Consider the following 21,469-nt stretch of genomic DNA (forward strand, 5'->3'; position numbering starts at 1 on the left):
ATTGAAGCCTCCTTTGTGTAATTTCTGGAACTACTGAAATCTTGGGAGGGATAGTGACAAAACTCAGGGCAGTAGAGAGTCCTTTCAAGATTTCACCAAAGTGCAGCTTTAGGGCAGTGGGTGTGGAGGTGGAAAATATTAACAACTTTTATCCAAAATTGCTGTCAGGGTCCAACTCCCCTCAGAAAAAGGATTTTAAAGGAGAAAAACTTGAAATTTATGATCTTTGCATGGACCAAATGGATACTCTGGACAAAGGTGAGCAGGGAGAGTTTCCCATGAGTGCTGAGCTCCAATGTCCAGCCCTGAGAGGGGCAGGGTGTGCCTGGATCCAATCCTGCTCCCAGATTTAATCACTGGTTTATGTCTAAAGGGTTGTTCAGCTGTCAGGGAACCTTTGCACAACTTTGTGCCCCAGGATTAAGGATGACAACCGAAATTATCCATCTGAACAGCAAGGAATGATTTATTCAAATTGATGCTGGTAATGATTAGCCTGAAAAGACTTTAATCAGAATTATTTACTACACAGTATAGAGAGTTACAGCTGCTGTAGAGTGCACTATTAAATCAATCATTTCAAAGCCTGATTAATTATTAGTAAGTATAAATTGATAGGTTTAATTGGAGATTATTTGGCCAAGCTGGTCCCTAAAAGCAGGGGGAGCCGCATTTCCTCCATCCCTCACTGGTAACAGAGGATCCTGTTAAAAAGCTCCAGGGCTCACAAAAACAGCAAAACCAGATTATTCCACAAGCACCTTCATGAACAGCACCTGTGTTCCAACAACTCTTTAAACATCAGCCCCTGCTTGAGGTTTCCCATTGGTCTATTGAGCATTTCTGATTAACTTCAAGAAAAATTAACCCCTAGAAAATGAAAGGCATGAAAGAAAAAAAATATTCACATATTTTAGGCAAGTATTTATTTAAGCTTGGGCTCTGGAAAAATGCTGGGTTTAAATAAAACTCTCCTTTAGCGTATGGGCCATTTAAATAGCAAATGGGGAGAGAAGAGATGAAGAAGTCTGATATATATATATATGGTCAAGTAAAGCTCTCCAAGAGATTGCTTGACTAATTAAATAATATTCACGATGGGTTTTAATTACCTCTCCCGCTTCTCATGTATATTCCTTATCTTCTCTGCCTTGGGCCAGTTGAGCCAGCACAGATTTGGAAGTGAAACTTTTACTTTTTGCAGCTAAAAATTCATCATGAACACAAAGATTTCGTTTTCCCACCCCGACAATCAGCAACACCGGGTGAGTTTTGAAACAAATTTAATTTTATTCTTTGCAAATATTTGCAAGCCACAAGATTTGTCAGAAAAGTTGTCCCAAAAGGCAGAGAGAAGGAAGAGTTAAAGCAGAGACTGGGCTACCCCTGGAGCAGTTCACAGAGCAATTAAAGGTGACAAAGAGAGGAACAAATGAACTGCAGCACATCCAAGAAGAGCATTAATAAAAAACAAGTGAGTATCTGAAATATTTTAAACCCAGTGTACAAGTGGTTCTACCTATTTATCAAAATGAACCTAAAATTTAATGAAAACTTGCAAAGTTACAGGCTCTGGCTGGGGGTGTTGGTGATGCTGCAATGATGGCTTGAAAATGAGTCTGTGCTGTAAATCCTGTGATCCCTCAGTCGTGCCCATTGGATTAATTAATTCCTGCAGGAAATTACTCAGCCAATCAATGGGGTAAATGTAGAAAATTTTCATCAAATCTGGCTTCCTTTGATTAGCTCTCCTCAGTAGTTGCTGTCGGTATTTTTCCATACTGATGTTCCAAATTTTCCCTAATTCCCACCAATAGTTTTCCTCTTCAAAACAGACAATAGTATGGAAAATATGAAGCAGTGTAAGGAACCATCCCTAGCTCCACACCCTGGATATTCTGACAGCTCCCAGTAAGGACTGGATTCACCACAGGACTCAACCTGGAAAGTGTCATGGACTCAATATTGCAAACACTGCACAGGTTTAGCACATGGAACAGCATCATCAAATGAAATTTAATTAGTGTTAATTTACTCCTGACTTAACTCGATTATGTTAGTTTACATTTGACTATATACACAAAACACCAAAAATATGCTTATTCTGGATTCAAACATTGCCATTTTTAATTGAGAATCCAAAAGACTCGGCCAAAACCCCAAAGAATTGAACCTTTAGAAGTTCAGTGACAGCTGAGAAAATCCCTTTGAAATTTCCCTTCCCAGCCCCCAGTGAATGCTCACACCAAGGCAGCAGAAGGTGCTGGGAGCACCCTCCCAACTTCTTGCCACCACCAAGCCCCACTGAGGGCCACAGGAATAAAAGACAGGAGGGACTTTGAGGGGAAAAGGAACAAAATAACCCAAATGTAGAGCCCAGATGTAATTTGTGTAATTTTTGTAAATTCTGTGTGTGCAGGGGTGAGGGAGAGCCAGGCCTGGTTCAGTGGATTCACAAACACAGAGCATCCAGTCTCCTTCTCACACCAGTGCCTGGCTTTCCAAGCTTAGGATGAATCATTATCAACATCCAGAAAGTTTTCTGGATGAAAATGAGCCATCATCACCCTCTGTTTGCTCAGAGCCACATCCCAAATACTGCTTTTCACAGGTCACTGCCAGGCCAGGGCTCTGCACATGGAACTGAGCACAGAATTAAAGGTGTCTAAGAACAGAAGCAGCACAGAGGTAGAAAGTTTCAAAGAACTAAACCTGAGTTACACAATTAATCTCTACATACCTGCCATGACAAATACCCAGCAGCAAGTCCATGGTTTGGGGTGTTTTTCCAGCTGGAGGTACCACACTGCCATGGGAATCAGCTCCTGTGTGCCAGGCTTGGCCTCAGCTGAAGTGATCTGTCCTTGCTACACCTGCCTGCAGCCTGACAAGAACAACCAACCAGTGGCTCATGTCTTAGACTTGACTAGCTTAACATCACTGTGAAGAAATGAAGAGTGAGTGATAAAAGCTTCACAAGAAAAACGAGTGTTTATGTGCACAAGCACTAAAAAAAAATCTTCATTGTCATCAACAAAGTGCATTCCAAGAGGAAAAAAAACAATAAATTGGTGGCAAAAGCTGGCCCAGATTGGCACCCAATTTGTGGAGCACAGACAAAATAAAAACCAACCAAAACCCAAGAAACCTCCCCACAAAAAAAGCACTACCTGTATTCCTGTTTTATTTGGAAACTTTTGCTCTTTATAAGGTGATAATGTGAAATTTTACTTTATGATCTAAAAGTTACAATGAAATAATTAAAAGAGATTTTTCCTTCCGTTTGTCACAACAAGTGCTACTTAAAAATCATCTCGGTGGGTTGTTTTAGAGTCCTTCCCAAATCCCTGGACACCTCCACTGGTAAATTAACCAGGAGTAATTTGGGGAAGTAATTGAAGCATACTGAACAGAACATGACAATGCTGTTTACCCTCTGGGACTGACCTGTGCACTTCTTATCAACAGTTTAAAATTTATGACTTCTAAAGTCAAATGGACTAAACAGATGAGACAACTTCTAAGGAACAGACACTTCTCCACGGGGTCCATCCTGGGAGGCAGCTGCAAGTCCAACTTTTGCACATTCCAGCAGTCAGAAACTCTCAGGCTGCTTCTCTCTTCCACGGTTATTCAGCAAAAAGCAGCACAAGCAGCAAACCTGAGGGACTTCAGAGTTAGAAACGGGGATTTTCAGCACACCACGTGTAAGTGTGTTATGGCAAACACTCCACAGCAGGTCACTGCTATCTACCATCCCAGGAATATTGCATCAATCAGACTCTGCTTATTGGGATTTTAGTTTGGTTGTAGTTTCCATCCCCCTTCCTTCACTGCAAGTGGGAATTACACAAGTCCAGTCTCAAGGCGTGTCCACGTGGATCAGACATTTCCTGGTGTCCCACGTGGCCCTTCATTCATTCCCGGTGTCCCCTGGCAGCCCCTCTGGCAGGAAGAGCACAGGGTGAGGCTGGTTCCCTGGGGATGGGAGCGTGATTCCCGGGATTCCTGGGCTGAGGAAGCAGGAGCAGCACTGAGCAGTGCCTGGGGTGTCACAGGCACAGCAGCGGCGAGCGGCCGCGCTCCGAGTCCTCGGCGTCCTCGGGCATGCGGGGCAGCAGCGCCGAGCGCGTCAGCCCCCAGAACTTGGGCGGGGACAGCTCCTTCCTGGTGGCCGTGAACTTCCAGCCCATGTGGCTCCCGCAGATCCTGCACTGGGCTATGGTCCAGGCGTACCTGCCCCGGGCACAGCAAAGCCTCGGTGAGGGAAAAGCCCTTTGGAAAATGCTCCAGCATTCAGCAGGTAACAGGCCCCAGCTCGGCTTGGGCAACAACTCCAAACTGCATTTGGATACCAATCCCCAGCTGGATTTGGGTAACAATCCCAAACTGCATTTGGATACCAATCCCCAGCTGGATTTGGATACCAATCCTAAACTGCATTTGGATACCAATCCCCAGCTGAATTTGGGTAACAATCCCAAACTGCATTTGGATACCAATCCCCAGCTGGATTTGGATACCAATCCTAAACTGCATTTGGATACCAATCCCCAGCTGAATTTGGATACCAATCCTAAACTGCATTTAGATAACAAACCTAAACTACATTTGAATACCAATCCCCAGCTGAATTTGGGTAACAACCCTAAACTGCATTTGAGTACCAATCCCCAGCTGAATTTAGATACCAATCCCAAACTGTATTTGGGTACCAATCCCCAGATGCATTTGGATACCAATCCTAAACTGCATTTGGATACCAATCCCCAGCTGAATTTGGGTAACAATCCCAAACTGCATTTGGATACCAATCCCCAGCTGGATTTGGATACCAATCCCAAACTGTATTTGGGTACCAATCCCCAGATGCATTTGGGTAACAACCCTAAACTGCATTTGAGTACCAATCCCCAGCTGAATTTAGATACCAATCCCAAACTGTATTTGGGTACCAATCCCCAGCTGGATTTGCAAAGAATCCTCAGGAATCCCAGCTCCCATCTAAAACCCTGCAGAGTTTCAAAAAATGAAGACAAAACCCCCACCAACATCCCACCCCCAAAGCCCTCTGTTGCCTCTTCAAAGAGAGGAAGCAAGCAAAGCTTTTTATTGTGCCAGAAATGCTGAGAACCCTAAAGAGGGGTCACAAAACTTCTCAGAGTAAATTATTAAATGGCAATTAAAGTAATTTTTGACCTGCTTTTCAAATAACAGGGTGCTGCCATGCACCTACCACGCAGCAGAGCTTTTCTCTAACAGTTTTATGAGGTGGAACATGAATATTTCAAAACCATCATAGAAGAGCTGAGAAAACACAGAAGGATGAGCAATATTAACTCCAGATATTAAAAGTCTCAAATTTTCTTTATGGAATGTTTAAAACATGTGGCAGGAGTGCCAGAACCCTCCAAATCATTGCTCAGGTCTCTGTGATATTCCAGGAAAAAAAATCCTGAATGCAAGACCTGTTATTTATTAAGCAAACTTTTAAATGTAAACACTTAATTCTGTATACTGTCTCAGAAAGGCAGACTCATTATTAATTATTTATTATTAAAATAATCAGATCAATACAAATGTTAAGAGTTTTTGTTTCATGTAACATTTATTCCAGTTTTAGATATAAAAATGTATTTCAGTAGATTAAGTGTATTTATATATTCTGGTTTTCACTTGCACTAAAGCCGTGTGAAAACAATTCTGGAAGCAGCTGTACTTTAAACAAAACTACACACAAATTTCCAGACAACTTGGTTTAAACAGTTTAGATTCCAGACTGTGTTTTAAAATCTTAATATTTCCCCATTTAAAAAATATTAAATTCTGCAATATTTTATGTGATTTTTCCATTTTATTCTGTATTCTGAATAAGTCTAAATTTAGTTCCTTATTTTTTACATGAGCAAAATGATGACGTGTGCCTAAAAACCACAGTATTTATTATTCCACTCTCTCAGAAATAACCAATTTGGGTAATTTTCTATTAAAATGTTGCTGCTCTTACCCAGGGAACCAGCTGTGCTCTGTGGAGGGCCGTCCACTGAGACTCAGGTTGGAGGCTTTGTACACAGTGAGGGTTTCATGGATGTATCCATGGGGATTCACATAGGCTGCCATGGGCCCACACAAGGATAAGCTACAACACACAAAGAATTTTGTCAGAAAGCAAGGAAAAATCAAAATAAACCAGCCCCAAAGGGTGGCAACTGGAAACAGAGGAAAAACTGCCAGCAAAGCTTCAAATATTTCAACCGAGTAAAAAATCCCCACTTTCTGTAGGGGGAAAAAAAGTGACTTGAATTGTAGCATTAAAAACTGAAAGAAAATAGATGCTGATTTAAAATATCATTGCTCAAATTTCCCTAGAATTGCAGGAAAGTACATGATAGACTCATCTTGTGTATTACTTTATGCATGAAGTTCCAAGAAAAGCAGGGAAAATGTAACTTTAGAAGTAAGCAAAAATGTTCATTTATTGCACCAACTTCCCAGCATCTTCTGTTAAAATTCATCATATTGACACAGCAGGAATTGTGGTGTCTGCAATCCATTATTTGATTAGAAGATAAGAAATGGCTTTTAATTACTCCATCAGCTGCTTATCACACTGATAAAGAAAAACTGTGGGGAGTCTTTGTTAACCCAAATCATCTTTTAACCTTCCCATTATCAGAGGGGACAGGCTGATGGGAGTTAATCAAGATTTAAAGCAGTGACAAGGCTGACAGAAGCAGCAATTATGAGGGAAATGTAATTGTTGTTAAACATGGGAAATATTGTATAGGGCAAATAAAGAATGGGGCCAGTTATCAGGAATAACCTTAAATTCTTCAAAGGAAAAAGGGATCACAACATTTACTGGCTTAAATAGGAACCTTCCCTGCATGCCAGCATCCTGGGAGCCTGTCTATATCCCTAATTAGTGCATTTTAATTGGCTCTTATTGCCTGTTGACACATAAATGAAGTGCTGAGAAATAAAATTTGGGATATCAAAAACTTTATTCAGAAATACCAGGATGAAAAAGTCTTTATGTGACACATTTATATTTAAAATTATTCAGTGCAAGGTGCTGGGGGTGTGGCAGAACACCAATTTCTCTTCCAATATACCTGGAAATGCTGAGATTCCCAAACTTTTTATTAAAAAAGCTCAAATATAAACTGTCTATAAATATTTACTTAAATTTTATTGGAGCTGTGGCAAACCCAGCAGTTTTAAGACTTAGCCCAGCTTAATCTGCTTTGCTGGGCCCATGTTTCTGACCTAGGAGCTGAAGAGTAATAAACTCACCTGAATATTTCATTCTTGGTAGTTATTTCTGTGTCTTGGCATTGCTTACAACAGAGAGATGTGCACTGCGAAAGAGAAACAAAGAGAGAAATTTCATTAATTTCCAGATGCTTGTCAGCAGTGGGAAATAAAAAAAGTCTCTCCATCATAACAGACTTTGGACCAATTGTTTTGTTCAGCAGTCACTGATGTGGGCTATTTTTTCTATGCATTTTGCTTATTTAAACATGAATTATTATCTAAAAGACATAATAACTTTCATATCATCCCCTCATAAAAAGATCCACACACAGCGAATTGGATCTGACTCCACAAAGATAATAAATGAGCCAACCTTTTAAGGTCTCTAAAGGCTAATTCAGAAAAAACAACCTTTGCTCTTCTGCAATACAGCACAGAAAAGGCAGATGAGACAAATGCAATCATTAAGTCTTTCTTAAATTTGAGGGTACTGTAGATCAATGGGTTTAATTTCCTCGCAAAAATAGGTAAAACATATTGATCTCTCTTGTGGAGATTAGAACAGATTAATCCATCTTCCACAATTTCTACAAAGTAGAACTAAACAATTCATCACTGACACTGCCCAGAAAAGAAGCATTTAAATCAGCTCAGCAGAACACTCCCATTCATTTTCAGCACGTGCATTACCTGTACTTCTTTTTAAGGGTAATGCCTGTGAAATTCCCCCAAAATGAGGATTTTGGAATAAAGTGCTGCACACAGGGACAGGGACAAACCACTCCCTCCTCTCTTCCCTGCTCCCTTCAGAGGTTTTTGTTGGCTTTTAGCTGCTCCAGCTCCTCTCCTGGAGGTGCCCCTGCTCCTGCCCCACTCTCGATTTTTTGGGGTTCTGAAGGTCAGGGTGACCCCAAGATCATAAGAGTCTTCGTTCCCTTAGCAGCCAAAGAAGGAGTCTTGAATGTGTCCAATTGTGCTTTTAAGGTTGTTTATTCTTTCTTATCTAAACATTCTTTCTCAGACCTGCTGAGCTCTGTCTAGAAAGGTAATGGAATTCTGCCCTCAAGCCTCAGGTGGTTCTTATTTTATATACTCAAAACTACATGTGTATGTTCACAATTTATTACCAACTGTTATCACCTATGTTAGATTGTGAATCTCTACTTTGAACTTACAGAAGAGTGTCACTATCACACTAAGACATGGAGGATAAGAAGGAAAAGAAGGCTAGGACACATACAAATTCCTCTATTTTGACCCCCTGAATTATATTCTAAAAATCTCCAAATTCTACTTTTTTACTCTGTGCTAATTCAAATATCACACTACTCAAACCCTTGTGGCTTATAATTCTTCATATAAAATTGGCAGCTTTTCTCACAGGCTAAAATCAAAGCCTCAGGTGGTTTTAACCTCATGCCAGGATCTCGAGACAGCCAGGGCAGCCAGAGGGATGTGCTGGACTCTGACACCACTCTGCTCACTGGAGATGAGGAAGGACAAAAGCTCAACTCCTCAGATCCTCTTCAGCTCCTCTGGAAGCTTCCAGGCTCTCTCCTGCCAGGAACCTTCCCCACTTCACTCACAGGTTGCACTCCAACGCTCACTCAGAGTCCAATCCAGCCACTCTCATTGCATGGCTCCACTTCCAATCCTCTCTGATGACTGCAATTAGCACTCCCAAGTGGAATTCACAGTGCTACACCTGGGAGTCAGCACATTCCTTTCAACAAGCATTGGGAAAGCTGATAAAAGTACAACATCATTCACTGGCATCAAAGGAAAATGGATCAGCTCTCAGGATCAGTTTTATTATTAGAAATTACATCCTGAACAAGCCAGGGCATCCTAAAGAACTCTGGATAAAAAGGACTGGGTTGGATAAAAATGCTGCTAAATAAGCTGCAAAAAGCCATAATGCACTCCCCATTCTGACACTAACACAGAACACTTAAACACATTTAGAGACCAAAATGTCACATGATGATGAAGAAAACACCTCTTGGCGATAGGCTAAAAAGCAACTTTAACTTGAATTTATGAGGCTAATTAAAGTTCTCCTGCCTCTTTGGAATTTATGGAAAACACATAATTACTGAACAGGAACAGTTCTCAGGAGCACTTGAGTATCAGGGTGTTTTCAGACTTTCAACTCAGAAAAGACAAGCGAAATTTAGTCTGACTACAGCCTCAGGCAAACACCTGCCCATTTTGTCTCAGCATTTGGAAGAGATGCTTTCTGTCTCCTTTCTTTAAATTTCTGGTGCATGAATCTGGGAAGAGGATCACTATTAAAATGACCCTCAGGTTCACTTTTCCCCAGAAACAGGCAAGAATTTAATGACACTACTTTTTAGACAAACAGCAAAATTCCCACTGCTCTGTGTCCATCAGACAAACACAGTACTGTTATTTAGAAAATATATATTATTACCAAAACTGTACTACACAAAAATAGAATATTTAGAAAATTACAAGGCCATGGCAATGGAAAGAAGGGAACGGAAACAAGTTTTTCAACATCTTAACAAGGAATTGCCTATGAAATAAATGTCTTTTACAAAATAAAAAATCTGTTTAGTCCAATCTTTAGATTTATGCTCAATACTACAAAGATTTTGTTACAAAATCCAAAACATTCCATGGTGTCAGTGTGGGGCTGTGATGGTTGCTAACAACACTGAACTTCTAGCACCACCTCTTGGCTAAAAAAGTGCTGTGCCACACTGGAATACTTCTAACAAAAGCAAATATAATTCTATATTATAGATAATATACATAATATATATTTTTATATGTTATATGCTCAATATAGTATGTTATATTCTATATTACATATTTTATATATATTATATATTATATATGTGTATTATATTATTATATTATGTATTATATATACTATATTATACATCATATGTTTTTTCTTGCTTCCAAACATAATCCAGTACTGAGACATTGTTTTCTTCTCGAGCAAACTTTTGAAGAAATAACAGAACACCCAAATTCATCCTCTGGAAGATTTAGCTGGAAATTCCAACGTTTCTGGAAGAGATTCTAACAGTAATTCCTACTTTTTTGGCAATCTGATGGCAAATAAAGGAGAATCACTCACTTTGTTCATGATATCTAGCTCACAGCGCAGCCTCTGCACAGCACTGCCTATTTTGAGCAACTGGATACGTAAAGCATCATCAATGGGCAGGCAGGCAGCAACTCTGTAAGAAAAATCTAGAAATGAGAAAGCAGCAGGTCTGTTAGAATTAACAGAGAAAAAAATCCAACTATTTCTATTTACTCTGCCACAGGTAATTATGTAAGCTGTGGTCTCTTAAGAAATTTTTTAAAAAATTAAAATGTGGGTTCAGAAAAGCTCGTACCTATTGGGTTTGATGGAAGAGATTCATCTTTAAGGTTTTCATCCCACTCATGGAGCTGCCTCTTGACTCTCTCCATCAAGGTTTCCTTTTGTTAGAAGAAAAGCCTAATTTAAATACACAGGTATTGCTGTTTTCTTCTTAGGAAAAAAACAAATGGGAAGCAAAATGTAGAGTAAGCTCTTTTCCCTAATTGGACAGTAGTTTTTAATTAAAGAATAATTAAAGAATCACTTTGTTCCTGCATATTTTAACTGGTTTTGCTCTGAGACAACACAGAAGGAACCAGAATCTCTGCTATCCCTCCCAGATATTTGGTCTAGGAAGGAGGGAATAACCACAGTGGGGGAAGCCCTCCCTGATCTTTTCACACTACTCTGAATATAAAATGCTTTAAAATGGAAATTATGAGCCAATGAAATTAAAGCTTTTCTATTATCCCATACTCAGATATTACAACTATAAAGCTCTCTGCAGGTTATTTGGTTTAAGGGGGCACTTACAGCATCATAGAGAGAGTAGAGCCAGGGGGGCCAAGATGTCAAGCTTGCACAGTGGAACTTCCTCTGAAACCAAACCCACAAATATTTATTCTTTAACAAAGGCAGACTTTAGGGACAGCTTTTTTGAAACAAATAAAACAGGGAAGACACACCTGATTATTTAAAGATACAAGGAATTATCCCCATCAGGACCAGCACCTCACTGTGAAGCTTCCAAACCCATTTTCAGATGCACTGAGGGCTAAGCCTTCTGAACAGGACAATACATGGATTTTGTCACAAAACCTGTCTCTGCATTAGAGGGATTTCTGATGTTTAGTAATAAAAAATGATGTCTTTCAAAAGTGTGTCTTTCTGAAATGGAGACAGTTGAAAATTTAAGTGCTGTTAACAGTGCATCTGTTCCTAAGTCTCCACCAGCTGTCCCTGGAACCACCAAATTTCCACCAGTGTAATGTCATTTGTTTAATTAACCAATTTTCTCCAGTGATTTCTGGACACAGAAATTGAGAGCTTTAGTTAATAAAAGTCTAAAAAGCAGCACACAACCCAGCTACGTTGCTTTTCGAAAGAGGAGCTCATATTGCACTGCAAATACGTACAAACTCAATTTTCATCTCCCCCTTGAGGGCCACTCTCCTCATTTACAATGGCACCAGTAGGAAGAGGGAGGTCAACAGGACAATCACCCTGCTCTGCATCTGCATCCCAGGCTTTTCCTACAGTGGGTTCACTTCATTTCAGCTTCACCTGACAAAATCAGCCTTGGAAAGGGATTCCAAGCCCAGAATTTCTGAGCTCATTAACTCACATGAACTTGGTCAGGAACTCTGAGAATCAAGAGCTCTTTGTTATTAAGCAGTTTTTAATTTGATTTTGAGGATACAAGAGTTCAAAACCATTAAAGAAAAAAGCAAATTCAAACATCAGTCGAGTAACTAGCATTCTGTATTAATTTCTGGAGGTAGTTCCAAAGATCTCTACAGAGACATAAGATTTCAAGCTAACTTCTCTGTGTCAATGACCAAAACAATAGAATAAATAATAAACACAGATATAACTGGCACAGGTTGCCCAGAGAGGTTGTGGCCTCCCCATCCTTGGAAGTGTCCAAGGCCAGAATGGAGGGGGCTTGGAGCACCCTGGAATAGTGGAAGGTGTCCCTGCCCTTGGGATGGATGGGCTTTAAGGCCCTTTCCAACCCAAACCATTGCGTGATTCCATGAAAAGCAGGAGGTTGGAACCTGCCTTCCCTGTTGTGCCTCCTCCTCTACAGATGGATACCGATTCTCAAGATGCCATCAGAAATTAAGACAGAAAATACAAAACCACAATAACCAGAGCTGCAGAACAACTTCTCACCTTCTGGTACTTCTGCCACCACTGCCTGATGGCTCTGTCCTGCCAGGACGTGGGCTTGGAAGAGGGAAGTACGTGGCACCTGCTGAGAGACTGCAGCTGCACTGCTGCCATGGTGGGAGGCAGCACTCGCTCAGGCAGGATTTGTACTTTGGCCTGCTGGATTCTGAGAAAGGAAACAAAAAGATGAGGTGTACACATATTTTTATGTGTTTTTTTTTCTAATACATGCTTTTTAAAAAATGGATTTTACTGCCTAAGGGAACACAGGCTGGTGCAATGGATTAATCACTGCACAGTACTAGGGAACTTAACAACCCATTCCATCAGAACTCCTTTTTATTTTAGAGCACTACAGATCTGTTGGGATTGTGGTGGACAGAAGTACAGACAGACTGGCACTGGCAACACAGCTGAATGTTCCACAGTCTCAGCACTATAGATGTAGATTTTTGTCTCCTCAAGTTACTTTTGGTACAAATAATCAGATCTTCCATCTCATTGCCTCAGTTTAGCTGAAATGCACTTTGCTATCTTCAAACCACTAAAGCTTCTGTGCTCAGCTAGAGGTCAGAATCAGCAGAAATAGGATACAGACTCTGATCAGATTTTAATATCCCAGCATCAAAGGTCACCTCTTCCACAAAGACCTCAGCATAAGCTGTCCAGCAGGAAAGACTTCATGTTTTATCAGGATTATGCAGCAGAAATCCTGAAATATTGAGGGGTGTGTCATTAATTACAATTTTTGAGGGCTGTATCATTAGAAAATTTCTAATTTTCTCACAGGGACAGCACTGAACTGGTAGCTTACAATAAATTATAAGATTATGTTGTGCCAAAAGCACTCAGGAATCAGAAACACCAAGAATTATGGAAATGTTCTTCTTGCTCAGGAGCTCTGGACAGTGAATTCCAGTAACAAAGCTGCTGCTGCTGCAGCTGTCCAAGCACTGCCACCATGTGTCCAAGCAGGGCTTCTCCTAAGCTGTAACATTCGGAGTGTGTTATTTGGAACCAAATGTTAAGAGAGCAAACAGCACAAGTATTCCTCATTTCTTCAGCTGCAGGTCACAAAACCACAGAAATGCTGCTCCCAGGCCTCTTTCTACAGCAATGCCTCTATGCTGAATTGCAGGATACAGGTGAGTAGCTCTAGATTTACAGATTTGGAGTAATATTTCCCAAGCCTTGCAGAAAATATGACAGAAGCTCTAGCAATTGTGCTCAGAATTATCACATGCTCCCAGATCAATGCTGGAGCCTGGACCTCTGGCCAGTGACACTGCCATGGTGCAGGGCACGATGCCAAGGAGTTGAAAATGAGGGAAGACTCAGCACGTTCTTACTGGATCTTCAGGATTTTGATCACTTTTAGAAATGGAAAAAGGCATTAATTACGTAATATTTTAAAACTAGTCAGAAGAGCCTCTAAATATCACAGCTATCAAACTGGGATATGGAAAATAAAAGCATACTGCTAGGAAAGTTGACTTGAGTACAGAATTAACTCCATAATTTTCTTACCCATCTGACTGAGTTCGTATTTCAAGCACCTTGAACCTCTGTCTTCCTATTGCTTTCACCTTGACTGTTTCAACTCCATATTCCTGCTCTTCTCTGTAAGCATAGATTTCTGCTGTCGTTCCAAAATGTGCTTCCCTCTCATGTGCATTGCTAAGAGGACAAAATTAAAGGATTAATTAATTAACCCATGCCAAACAGCACTGCTCATTCAGACTCCAGTCTGCCTGCACTGACTGTACATGATTGGTCTGATCAAAAAAGCAATTTTTGGTAAAATACATTCAATTAATCACAATAATAATTTTTCCATTATAAAGCAATTTCTGTTGTTTTGGTTGGTTGATTTGTTTTGCCAGGTGATTTGATTTTATTTTAGGGTCTAGATGTGACATTCTGGGAGCACAGGGATCACCAGTGTGTCAGCACTTCAAATGCAGACACTGAAAGCACTGAAAGCAAGCACTCTTTGGATTGACTTTGTAACAGGAACTGTTCCCACCTCCCACACAATTAATCCATAGTAAATTGCAGGGGGAAGAGGGAGGAACATTCCCAACTTCTTCTGGCACCGATCAGCTTTTCTGTTCTCCACTTTTCTATAACCTCCTGTGTCTCAACTCCACTGGGAAACATTTGCCAGCGCTTGTTAGCTCACACACAAAACAAGCAACAATACAGCTCTCAAAACAAGAATGTGACTTCGACATTTCAGGTCAAGGCTTATTCTTTAACAAGATGGAACAAACAGTCACTGAAAAGAAGAGGCTTCTCAAACAAGGACGCAGATCAACGCTTGCTGTTTCTCCACACAAACATGAGATGCTGTCAAGCACCTACACTGCCATTACATATCGGAAGACAACTTCTGTTAAAACAATTTCAGCTCGTTATCGAGCACAGATCTGACGCAACCATCTGCTTTTGCTTTAGTATCCACAGAAACCGTGCTAAAAAACATGCTGCACACACCAGCGACCCGCCCGTGGCTTTTACCTGTATGCAAGGACAGCAAAGGTTCTGTCTTTCTGAATTAAATTCCGCACCATGCTAACCTCTTGCGGGCGGAAGAGCTGCAGCGGCAGCGTCTGGCCGGGGATCAGCATCACCATCAGCCGGGGCAGCACGGGGATCAGCTGGCAGCTGTCGTCGTCGTGCACCGTCCTGCCGTGGAACTCCTCCATGTCCGAGCCCAGGTACTGCCGAGGGCAAGCGGGGCTCAGGGGGGCGGGCACAGCAGGGGCACGGAGCTGCTCTGGATTCCTGTTCCCATTCCCAGTCTTCCATTTCCTGTTCCCATTCGCCATCCCAATTCCCTGTTTCCCATTCTCAGTTCCTATTCCCAGTTCCCATCCCAATTCCGTTTCCCATTCCCAGTTTCCCTTTCTCAGTTCGTATTCCCAGTTCCCAGTTCCCATCCCAACTCCCTGTTTCCCATTCCCAGTTCCCATTCCCAGTTTCCCAGTTCCCATCCCCATTCCCAGTTTTCTGATCCCAGCTCCTATTTCCATTCACAGTTTTCCATGCCCGGTTTCCCATTCCCAGTTGCCAATTCCCCGTTCCCAGTCTTCCATTCCCAGTTTCTCATTCTCATCCCCATCCCCAGTTCCCATCCCCATTTTCATCCCCATTCCCAGTTCCAAACCCATTTTCATCCCCATTCCCAGTTTCCCATTCCCAGTTCCCATCCCCATTTTCATCCCCATTCCCAGTTTCCCATTCCCAGCTGCCATCCCCATTTTCATCCCCATTCCCAGTTCCCAACTCCCCATTCCCAGTTTTCCATTCCCAGTTCCTTATCCCGGTTTCCAATTCCCAGTTCCCAACGTGGCCTTTCAGTATCTGAAGGAGCTCCAGGGGAGATGAACAGAGACGCTTTCCAAAGCATGGAGTGCCAGGACACAGGGAATGGCTCCCCACTGCCAGAGGGCAGGGATGGATGGGATATTGGGAAGGAATTGCTCCCTGGGAGGGTGGGCAGGCCCTGGCACAGGCTGCCCCCCATTCGAACCTTTTCAGCATATATTTAACAGCCAATATAGAAAAACATACCATATGTGATGTGGGCAAACTGGTGTCAAAATTAATGATGTTTGGCTTCTCAGCTTCTTTACTATCTTGGTCTTCCACTTCCATTTCATTGTCATCCTCTTCCTCGCTCTCTACTAAGAAGCACATACAGAATATTTTATAGGAATCAATCAGCAAAGACTGAGATACTGAGAAAAACCTGAGAATCAGGGAAATGCATTCAATATTCCCAGGCTACAGCTTTGCACAGGGAAATAAACCAGAGGAAAACAATTTTCTTGTTGTTACAACAAAATCATGGTTCTATAGATAGGGTCAAAAGCTGGTAATTTATTTCTGAAAGCCCAAAGAACAACTCTCCTTGGAAGAAAACAATAAACAAAGGCTGTCAGTTCAGGTTTTCACTACAGTGGTGCTTCCTTAGCTCAGCTCTAAAGGTTTTCTGTCTGCACAGCAGGATGCCAGATCACTCCTTGCAGGATGCTGAGTAAAGAGTCTGAACTGCACAAACCTCACCAGCCAAACTGCAAGTGAGTAAGAAGCAATGGGAGTGTTCACACAGAGACTCTTGCTGGTATTTTAGACAATTTAATTGCTGTCAGCCTCTGCTGTGTGTACACCAAACACAAACCCAGCAAAGGCAACTCCTGAGGAAGCCAAACACAAGACTCCACGGGATTTCAGATACAAAATAGTATTTTAAAAACTACTGCTTCCTTCCTGTTTTTCTCAGCCAATCCTAAAGTAATTTTCAGGCAAGGGGACAATCAAATTATCAGTCACTGCATTAATTGACCCTGTTTCTTTGAACACAAACATGATTTATACAGCTTGTTATGCCTAAACTACACATTAGCATAAACCAGTCTCCAGCATTCTTACACCAAGAGCTGCTGGGTAATGGATAATCCCAGTGGTGCTGAAAAACATCATTTAGACCTTGAAAGCTATACCAAGATGGAAATAAAGATTTTTACAATAGCCAGTCTAGCTGTCTGCCTTTGCAATTAATATCTTCTTAAAAAATAGTCCAGAGTTGAAAATATAAAAGGTAGAGGGGTTCTCTCATCCTGAAGGATTCTGCAGGGAAATCTCAAAAAAGGAAAATGTTGCAGAAGTAAAGAATTTTCCTTCAGAAATGGGAGCACCACCAATTTCACTATTTCTGAGAGTAGGAGTACAAAAGAACAGTGAAGAAGACATTAAAAGCTGGTATTAGAAAACCTTTTTTCCCCTCTTTACCCTTCAGACACATTTGTTAAATGCTCTCACAAAATGTTCAGTCACTGGTCTTATTTCTGCTTCACCTCACTTATTTTTTTTCTAATACCTCACACTTTACAGAACCTGCTTTTACAGATCCATCCTCTGTTGAATTTATCTCAGCAAGAAATGATCCAGCATGACAGCAAAGGAGGTTACAGACTCTCTTTGGTATTGTACCTAATTACAGTCCTTCCAGCAATGAGACACCATCTGCCTAATGACTGTTAAAAATACTCCACATCCATATGAAATTTCTTATATTCAATTAGCAACCCTAACCACGAACAATTACAAAATGTTTAAGGTGTCCAAAGCAACCATTATTTTACTTAGTTTGATGGAGGGGAAGAGCAGGAAGTTTTTGTTTGGTTCTGGGGCATCACTGCTGCACGGCGGAGGGGAAAAAAATAAAATATTCTGATTTTTCCACGTGCTCCCATCTGGCTGCACCCATCATTAGCAGTTTTAACAGGGAGAGGCTGTCCCACTTGCTTTTCTGAGCACAGAAGGAATTAGCAGCAGTTAATTGGAAAGAATTGTGCCCTGCAAACTTTTGCTGGCTGTTGCCAAAAGCGCACAGTGGCTGCTGTGTGGTGCTGGCCGAGGGACCGTGATGACTCATTTCACTGCAGCAGCACCAGCCAGCCCAAAACACAGAAAATCCCGGCGCCTTCCCTCTCCTCCTCCCTCTCAGCTGGCAAAACAAGCTGAAGCTTTTACACCTCCAACTACGGGGGTTTATCTTTAAATTCCAGGATTAGCAGCACCTCCAGCACACGGGAAAGGGGGAAAAGCAAGCGTTGAAGGCTCCCCTGCATAACAAAAATCACATTTTCCTCACGCTGGTTCACTAACACAACCCAACCCACTCTCAATTTCTTTGTGCAGAAATGAGGAAATATGAACCTCATTTAAGGAAAAGGGACAAGGTTAAATATAGGTCATATTAAGGTTATATTAAAGCTGTATTTCCTCAAATATTCAGGAAATAGCTTATTATGGTGATATTAAATCTGTATTTCCTCAAATATTCAGGAAATAGCTTATATTAAGGCTGGAAATAACTTAAGGTGATATTAAAGCTGTATTTCCTCAAATATTCAGGAAAAATTACATTAATTATTACATTGTAATTATTATACTGTAATAATTACAATATATTACGGTGATATTAAGGCTGTATTTCCTAAAGGATTCAGGAAATAATTTCTTATTATTTAAAACATACAGGCCTAAAGAGCTCACAGAACTTCCTGCCATGGGAAACGCCACTGGCTCCTGGCAGGATTTCCTGCTCCCTTCTCCCCTGCACGCTTATTCTGAAATAATGCTTCTTTTCAGCGAAGCACAAGCTGCATCCCAACCCGTTCGGTCTCCTGTCAGTGCGGCATGCAGAAAAACACATTATTATGCAATAATTATGCAATAATTCCACGAGTGAGGAGTCGCTCTGGTGCGTGTGAGAGATAAGCCGGGCAGCACACGGCATCCAGCGCTGCTCTCCATCCAGCGCTGCTCTCCATCCCTGCTTATTTTCACTGGAAAGCAGAGCAGAAACCCCCTAGACCAGCCGGAATTCCGCTGGGACTCTGGGTTTCAGAGAGGTCTCGGTGCACACAAGAGAAGCGCCCGCTTTGCTCGCTCTGCTGCGCCTCAGCCCAGCGGGGCAGCCCTCGGCGCCGCACATCCGCGGCATTTGCTGTCTCCGTGGGACACCTATGGCCTCGAAGGGACATTTACTACCTCGAAGGGACATTTACGGCCCCGAAGGGACATTTACAGCCCCGAAGGGTTTGTAGGAGCCCAGAGCAGGGGCCCGCGGCCCCAGGCCCTCAGCGCTCCCCACACGCCCGGGGGCTCTCCCCGCCTGCCCTTCGCTTTGCTTCGCTTTCCTTTCCCCTTCCCCTTCTCTCCGCCTCCACTTCCTTTTCCTTTCCTTTCCTCCGCTTTCTCCTTTCCCTTTCCTTTCCCTTCTCCTCTCCGTCTCCCTTCTCCTCTCCCTCACCTTTTCTCTTTTCCTTTTCCCCTTCCCCGGCCCGGCGCCTCCCCCGTGGGTTCCCCCAGCCCGGCCCGGCCCGGCCCGGCCCTCACCGGGCAGCAGCTGGAGGTGGTTCCCCATGTTCTCCCGGGGCTCTCGGCCTCGCTCCTCGGCGGCCATCGCTGTTTACCCGGAGAGCAGGCTGGGAAGGCGGCGGGGCGGCGGCGGGAGGCGGGCGGAGGTGGGGCCGGGGCAGCGCCGGGAGCTGCGCCGCAGCCGGAGCGGCGTGCCCGGCACGGGCTCCGGGCTCGGCTCCGGGAGCTCCGTGCCCGGCCCCGGGCTCCGGGCTCGGCTCCGGGCTGGGCTCCGGGAGCTCTGCCGCAGCCGGAGCTCCGTGCTCAGCCCGGGCTCCGTGCCCGGCCCGGGCTCCGGGCTCGGCTCCGGGAGCTCCGTGCCCGGCCCGGGCTCCGGGCTCGGCTCCGGGAGCTGTGCTCAGCCCGGGCTCCGGGCTCGGCTCCGGGAGCTCCGTGCCCGGCCCCGGCTCCGGGCTCAGCCTGGGCTCCGGGCTCGGCTCCGGGAGCTCCGTGCTCAGCCCGGGCTCCGTGCTCGGCCCGGGCTCCGTGCCCGGCACGGGCTCCGTGCTCGGCCCGGGCTCCGTGCTCGGCCCGGGCTCCGTGCCCGGCACGGGCTCCGTGCTCGGCCCGGGCTCCGTGCTCAGCCCGAGCTCCGTGCTCAGCCCCGGCTCCGTGCTGGGCTCCGGGCTCCGTGCTCAGCTCCGGGAGCTCCGTGCTCAGCCCGGGCTCCGTGCTCGGCCCGGGCTCCGTGCCCGGCACGGGCTCCGTGCTCGGCTCCGGGAGCTCCGTGCTCAGCCCGGGCTCCGTGCTCGGCCCGGGCTCCGGGCCGGGCTCCGGGAGCTCCGTGCTCGGCCCGGGCTCCGTGCTCGGCCCGGGCTCCGTGCTCGGCCCGGGCTCCGTGCTCAGCCCGGGCTCCGTGCTCGGCCCGGGCTCCGGGCTCGGCTCCGGGAGCTGTGCTCAGCCCGGGCTCCGTGCTCGGCTCCGGGAGCTCCGTGCTCGGCCCGGGCTCCGGGCTCGGCTCCGGGAGCTCCGTGCTCGGCCCGGGCTCCGTGCTCAGCCCGGGCTCCGTGCTCGGCCCGGGCTCCGGGCTCGGCTCCGGGAGCTGTGCTCAGTCCGGGCTCCGTGCCCGGCCCGGGCTCCGCGCTCAGCCCGAGCTCCGCGCTCACCACCGGGGCTCGCAGCGCCCGTGTGCCCGGTGTGAAAAACGCCAATCGCTTGGGTTTTTTTTTTTTTTTTTTTTTTGTTTTTTTTTTTTTTTTTTTTTTTTGGTTTTGGTTTTTTTTTTTTTTTAATATTAAAAGTTTAATAATAATCAAACGGTTATCAAAATAGTAATGCAATTAAGAGTAATAAAGCTTAGAGTTAGGACAATTACAAGGCAATAAAAGGCAAATAATTGTTTATGAGGTAATACATTCTGCATAGGAAAAGCAAGAAGCAGAAATAGATATTGCTTTCTCTTTCATTTCTCTCTGAGTACTTCTATGAAAAATCTTGAGAGTGGGAGAAATGTGCTTGTTACACATCATTTTGGTACATCCCATTCCCCGCTTGGTATGGTAATAATTTCAAAATCTATTCAGCATGAAGTTTGTTCCTTGAAATGGGTCGGTGTCCCTTCCATGGGGAGGGGTCCCAAAATGAGGAAGTCAATGAAGTCTTCCTCGTTCTGACCTTTCTACCTTTTCAATGCAAATATGACAAATGAACTCTTGGTAGAACTCCCATTCCTTGTCTTCAATTGGTTTCAGAACAGAGGAGGCCACAATTGTCTTATGTTCCTAAAAGCTCTTTGTCAGTTTATGTATTCTTCATTATAAACCCAGCTAACTCAACATTGTGCTGACAAGCAATCAGTTATTAGTTAACTACTAATTCTTAACTTCATCAAGGCCTACACATTTATTTTAATTAACTCTAGTAAGGCTTATCTCTAACTAAAAGCTGCTCTAAAATCTCTAAATTCCATAAAGTTTACATTTCAGGGCCGAGGGCACTGGAGCATCTCTGCTGTGAGGGAAGCCTGAGCTGGGGTACTTTGACCCCAAGAAGAGATGGCTGGAAGGGGATTTTATCCTGCACACACATTTTAGTAATTTAATT

At 43.7% G+C, this 21,469-nt stretch overlaps 1 protein-coding gene and 1 long non-coding RNA gene across 3 annotated transcripts in view; both read right to left on the reverse strand.

Moving 5' to 3' along the window:
- The window catches only part of LOC144247000 (uncharacterized), a 708,772-nt gene that overhangs the window by 540,569 nt on the left and 146,734 nt on the right, over positions 1-21,469 (reverse strand). The gene's annotated exons all lie outside the window — the stretch shown is intronic.
- On the reverse strand, positions 449-19,521 carry CRBN (cereblon). 2 transcript variants are annotated; one of them, XM_021529008.3, is made up of 11 exons: positions 19,406-19,521; positions 16,070-16,179; positions 15,014-15,216; positions 14,021-14,170; positions 12,497-12,659; positions 11,135-11,197; positions 10,635-10,719; positions 10,370-10,485; positions 7,297-7,361; positions 6,008-6,139; positions 449-4,236 (listed from the first exon to the last, which is right to left on the reverse strand). In XM_021529008.3, exons 1-11 carry the CDS (start codon positions 19,470-19,472, stop codon positions 4,053-4,055), a joined length of 1,338 nt encoding a protein of 445 aa, XP_021384683.1. In that variant the 5' UTR covers positions 19,473-19,521; the 3' UTR covers positions 449-4,052. The 2 variants fall into 2 exon arrangements, with proteins under 2 accessions (XP_021384683.1, XP_021384682.1); XM_021529007.3 differs by having other exon boundaries at positions 16,070-16,182; positions 19,406-19,519.

This window comes from Lonchura striata, chromosome 12 (genome assembly GCF_046129695.1).
Source record: "Lonchura striata isolate bLonStr1 chromosome 12, bLonStr1.mat, whole genome shotgun sequence".
Taxonomy (NCBI): Eukaryota; Metazoa; Chordata; class Aves; order Passeriformes; family Estrildidae; genus Lonchura; species Lonchura striata.

Coding starts and splice junctions, on each gene's coding strand:
- CRBN (XM_021529007.3), bottom strand. CDS start 19,472: ATGGCCGCCGAGGAGCGAGGCCGAGAGCCCCGGGAGAACATGGGGAAC. Junction 12,660..14,020: donor ATACGAACTCAGTCAGATGG/GTAAGAAAATTA, acceptor TTCCTTTCTCAG/AATCCAGCAGGCCAAAGTAC. Junction 10,720..11,134: donor TCTACTCTCTCTATGATGCT/GTAAGTGCCCCC, acceptor TTCTAACAAAAG/GAAACCTTGATGGAGAGAGT.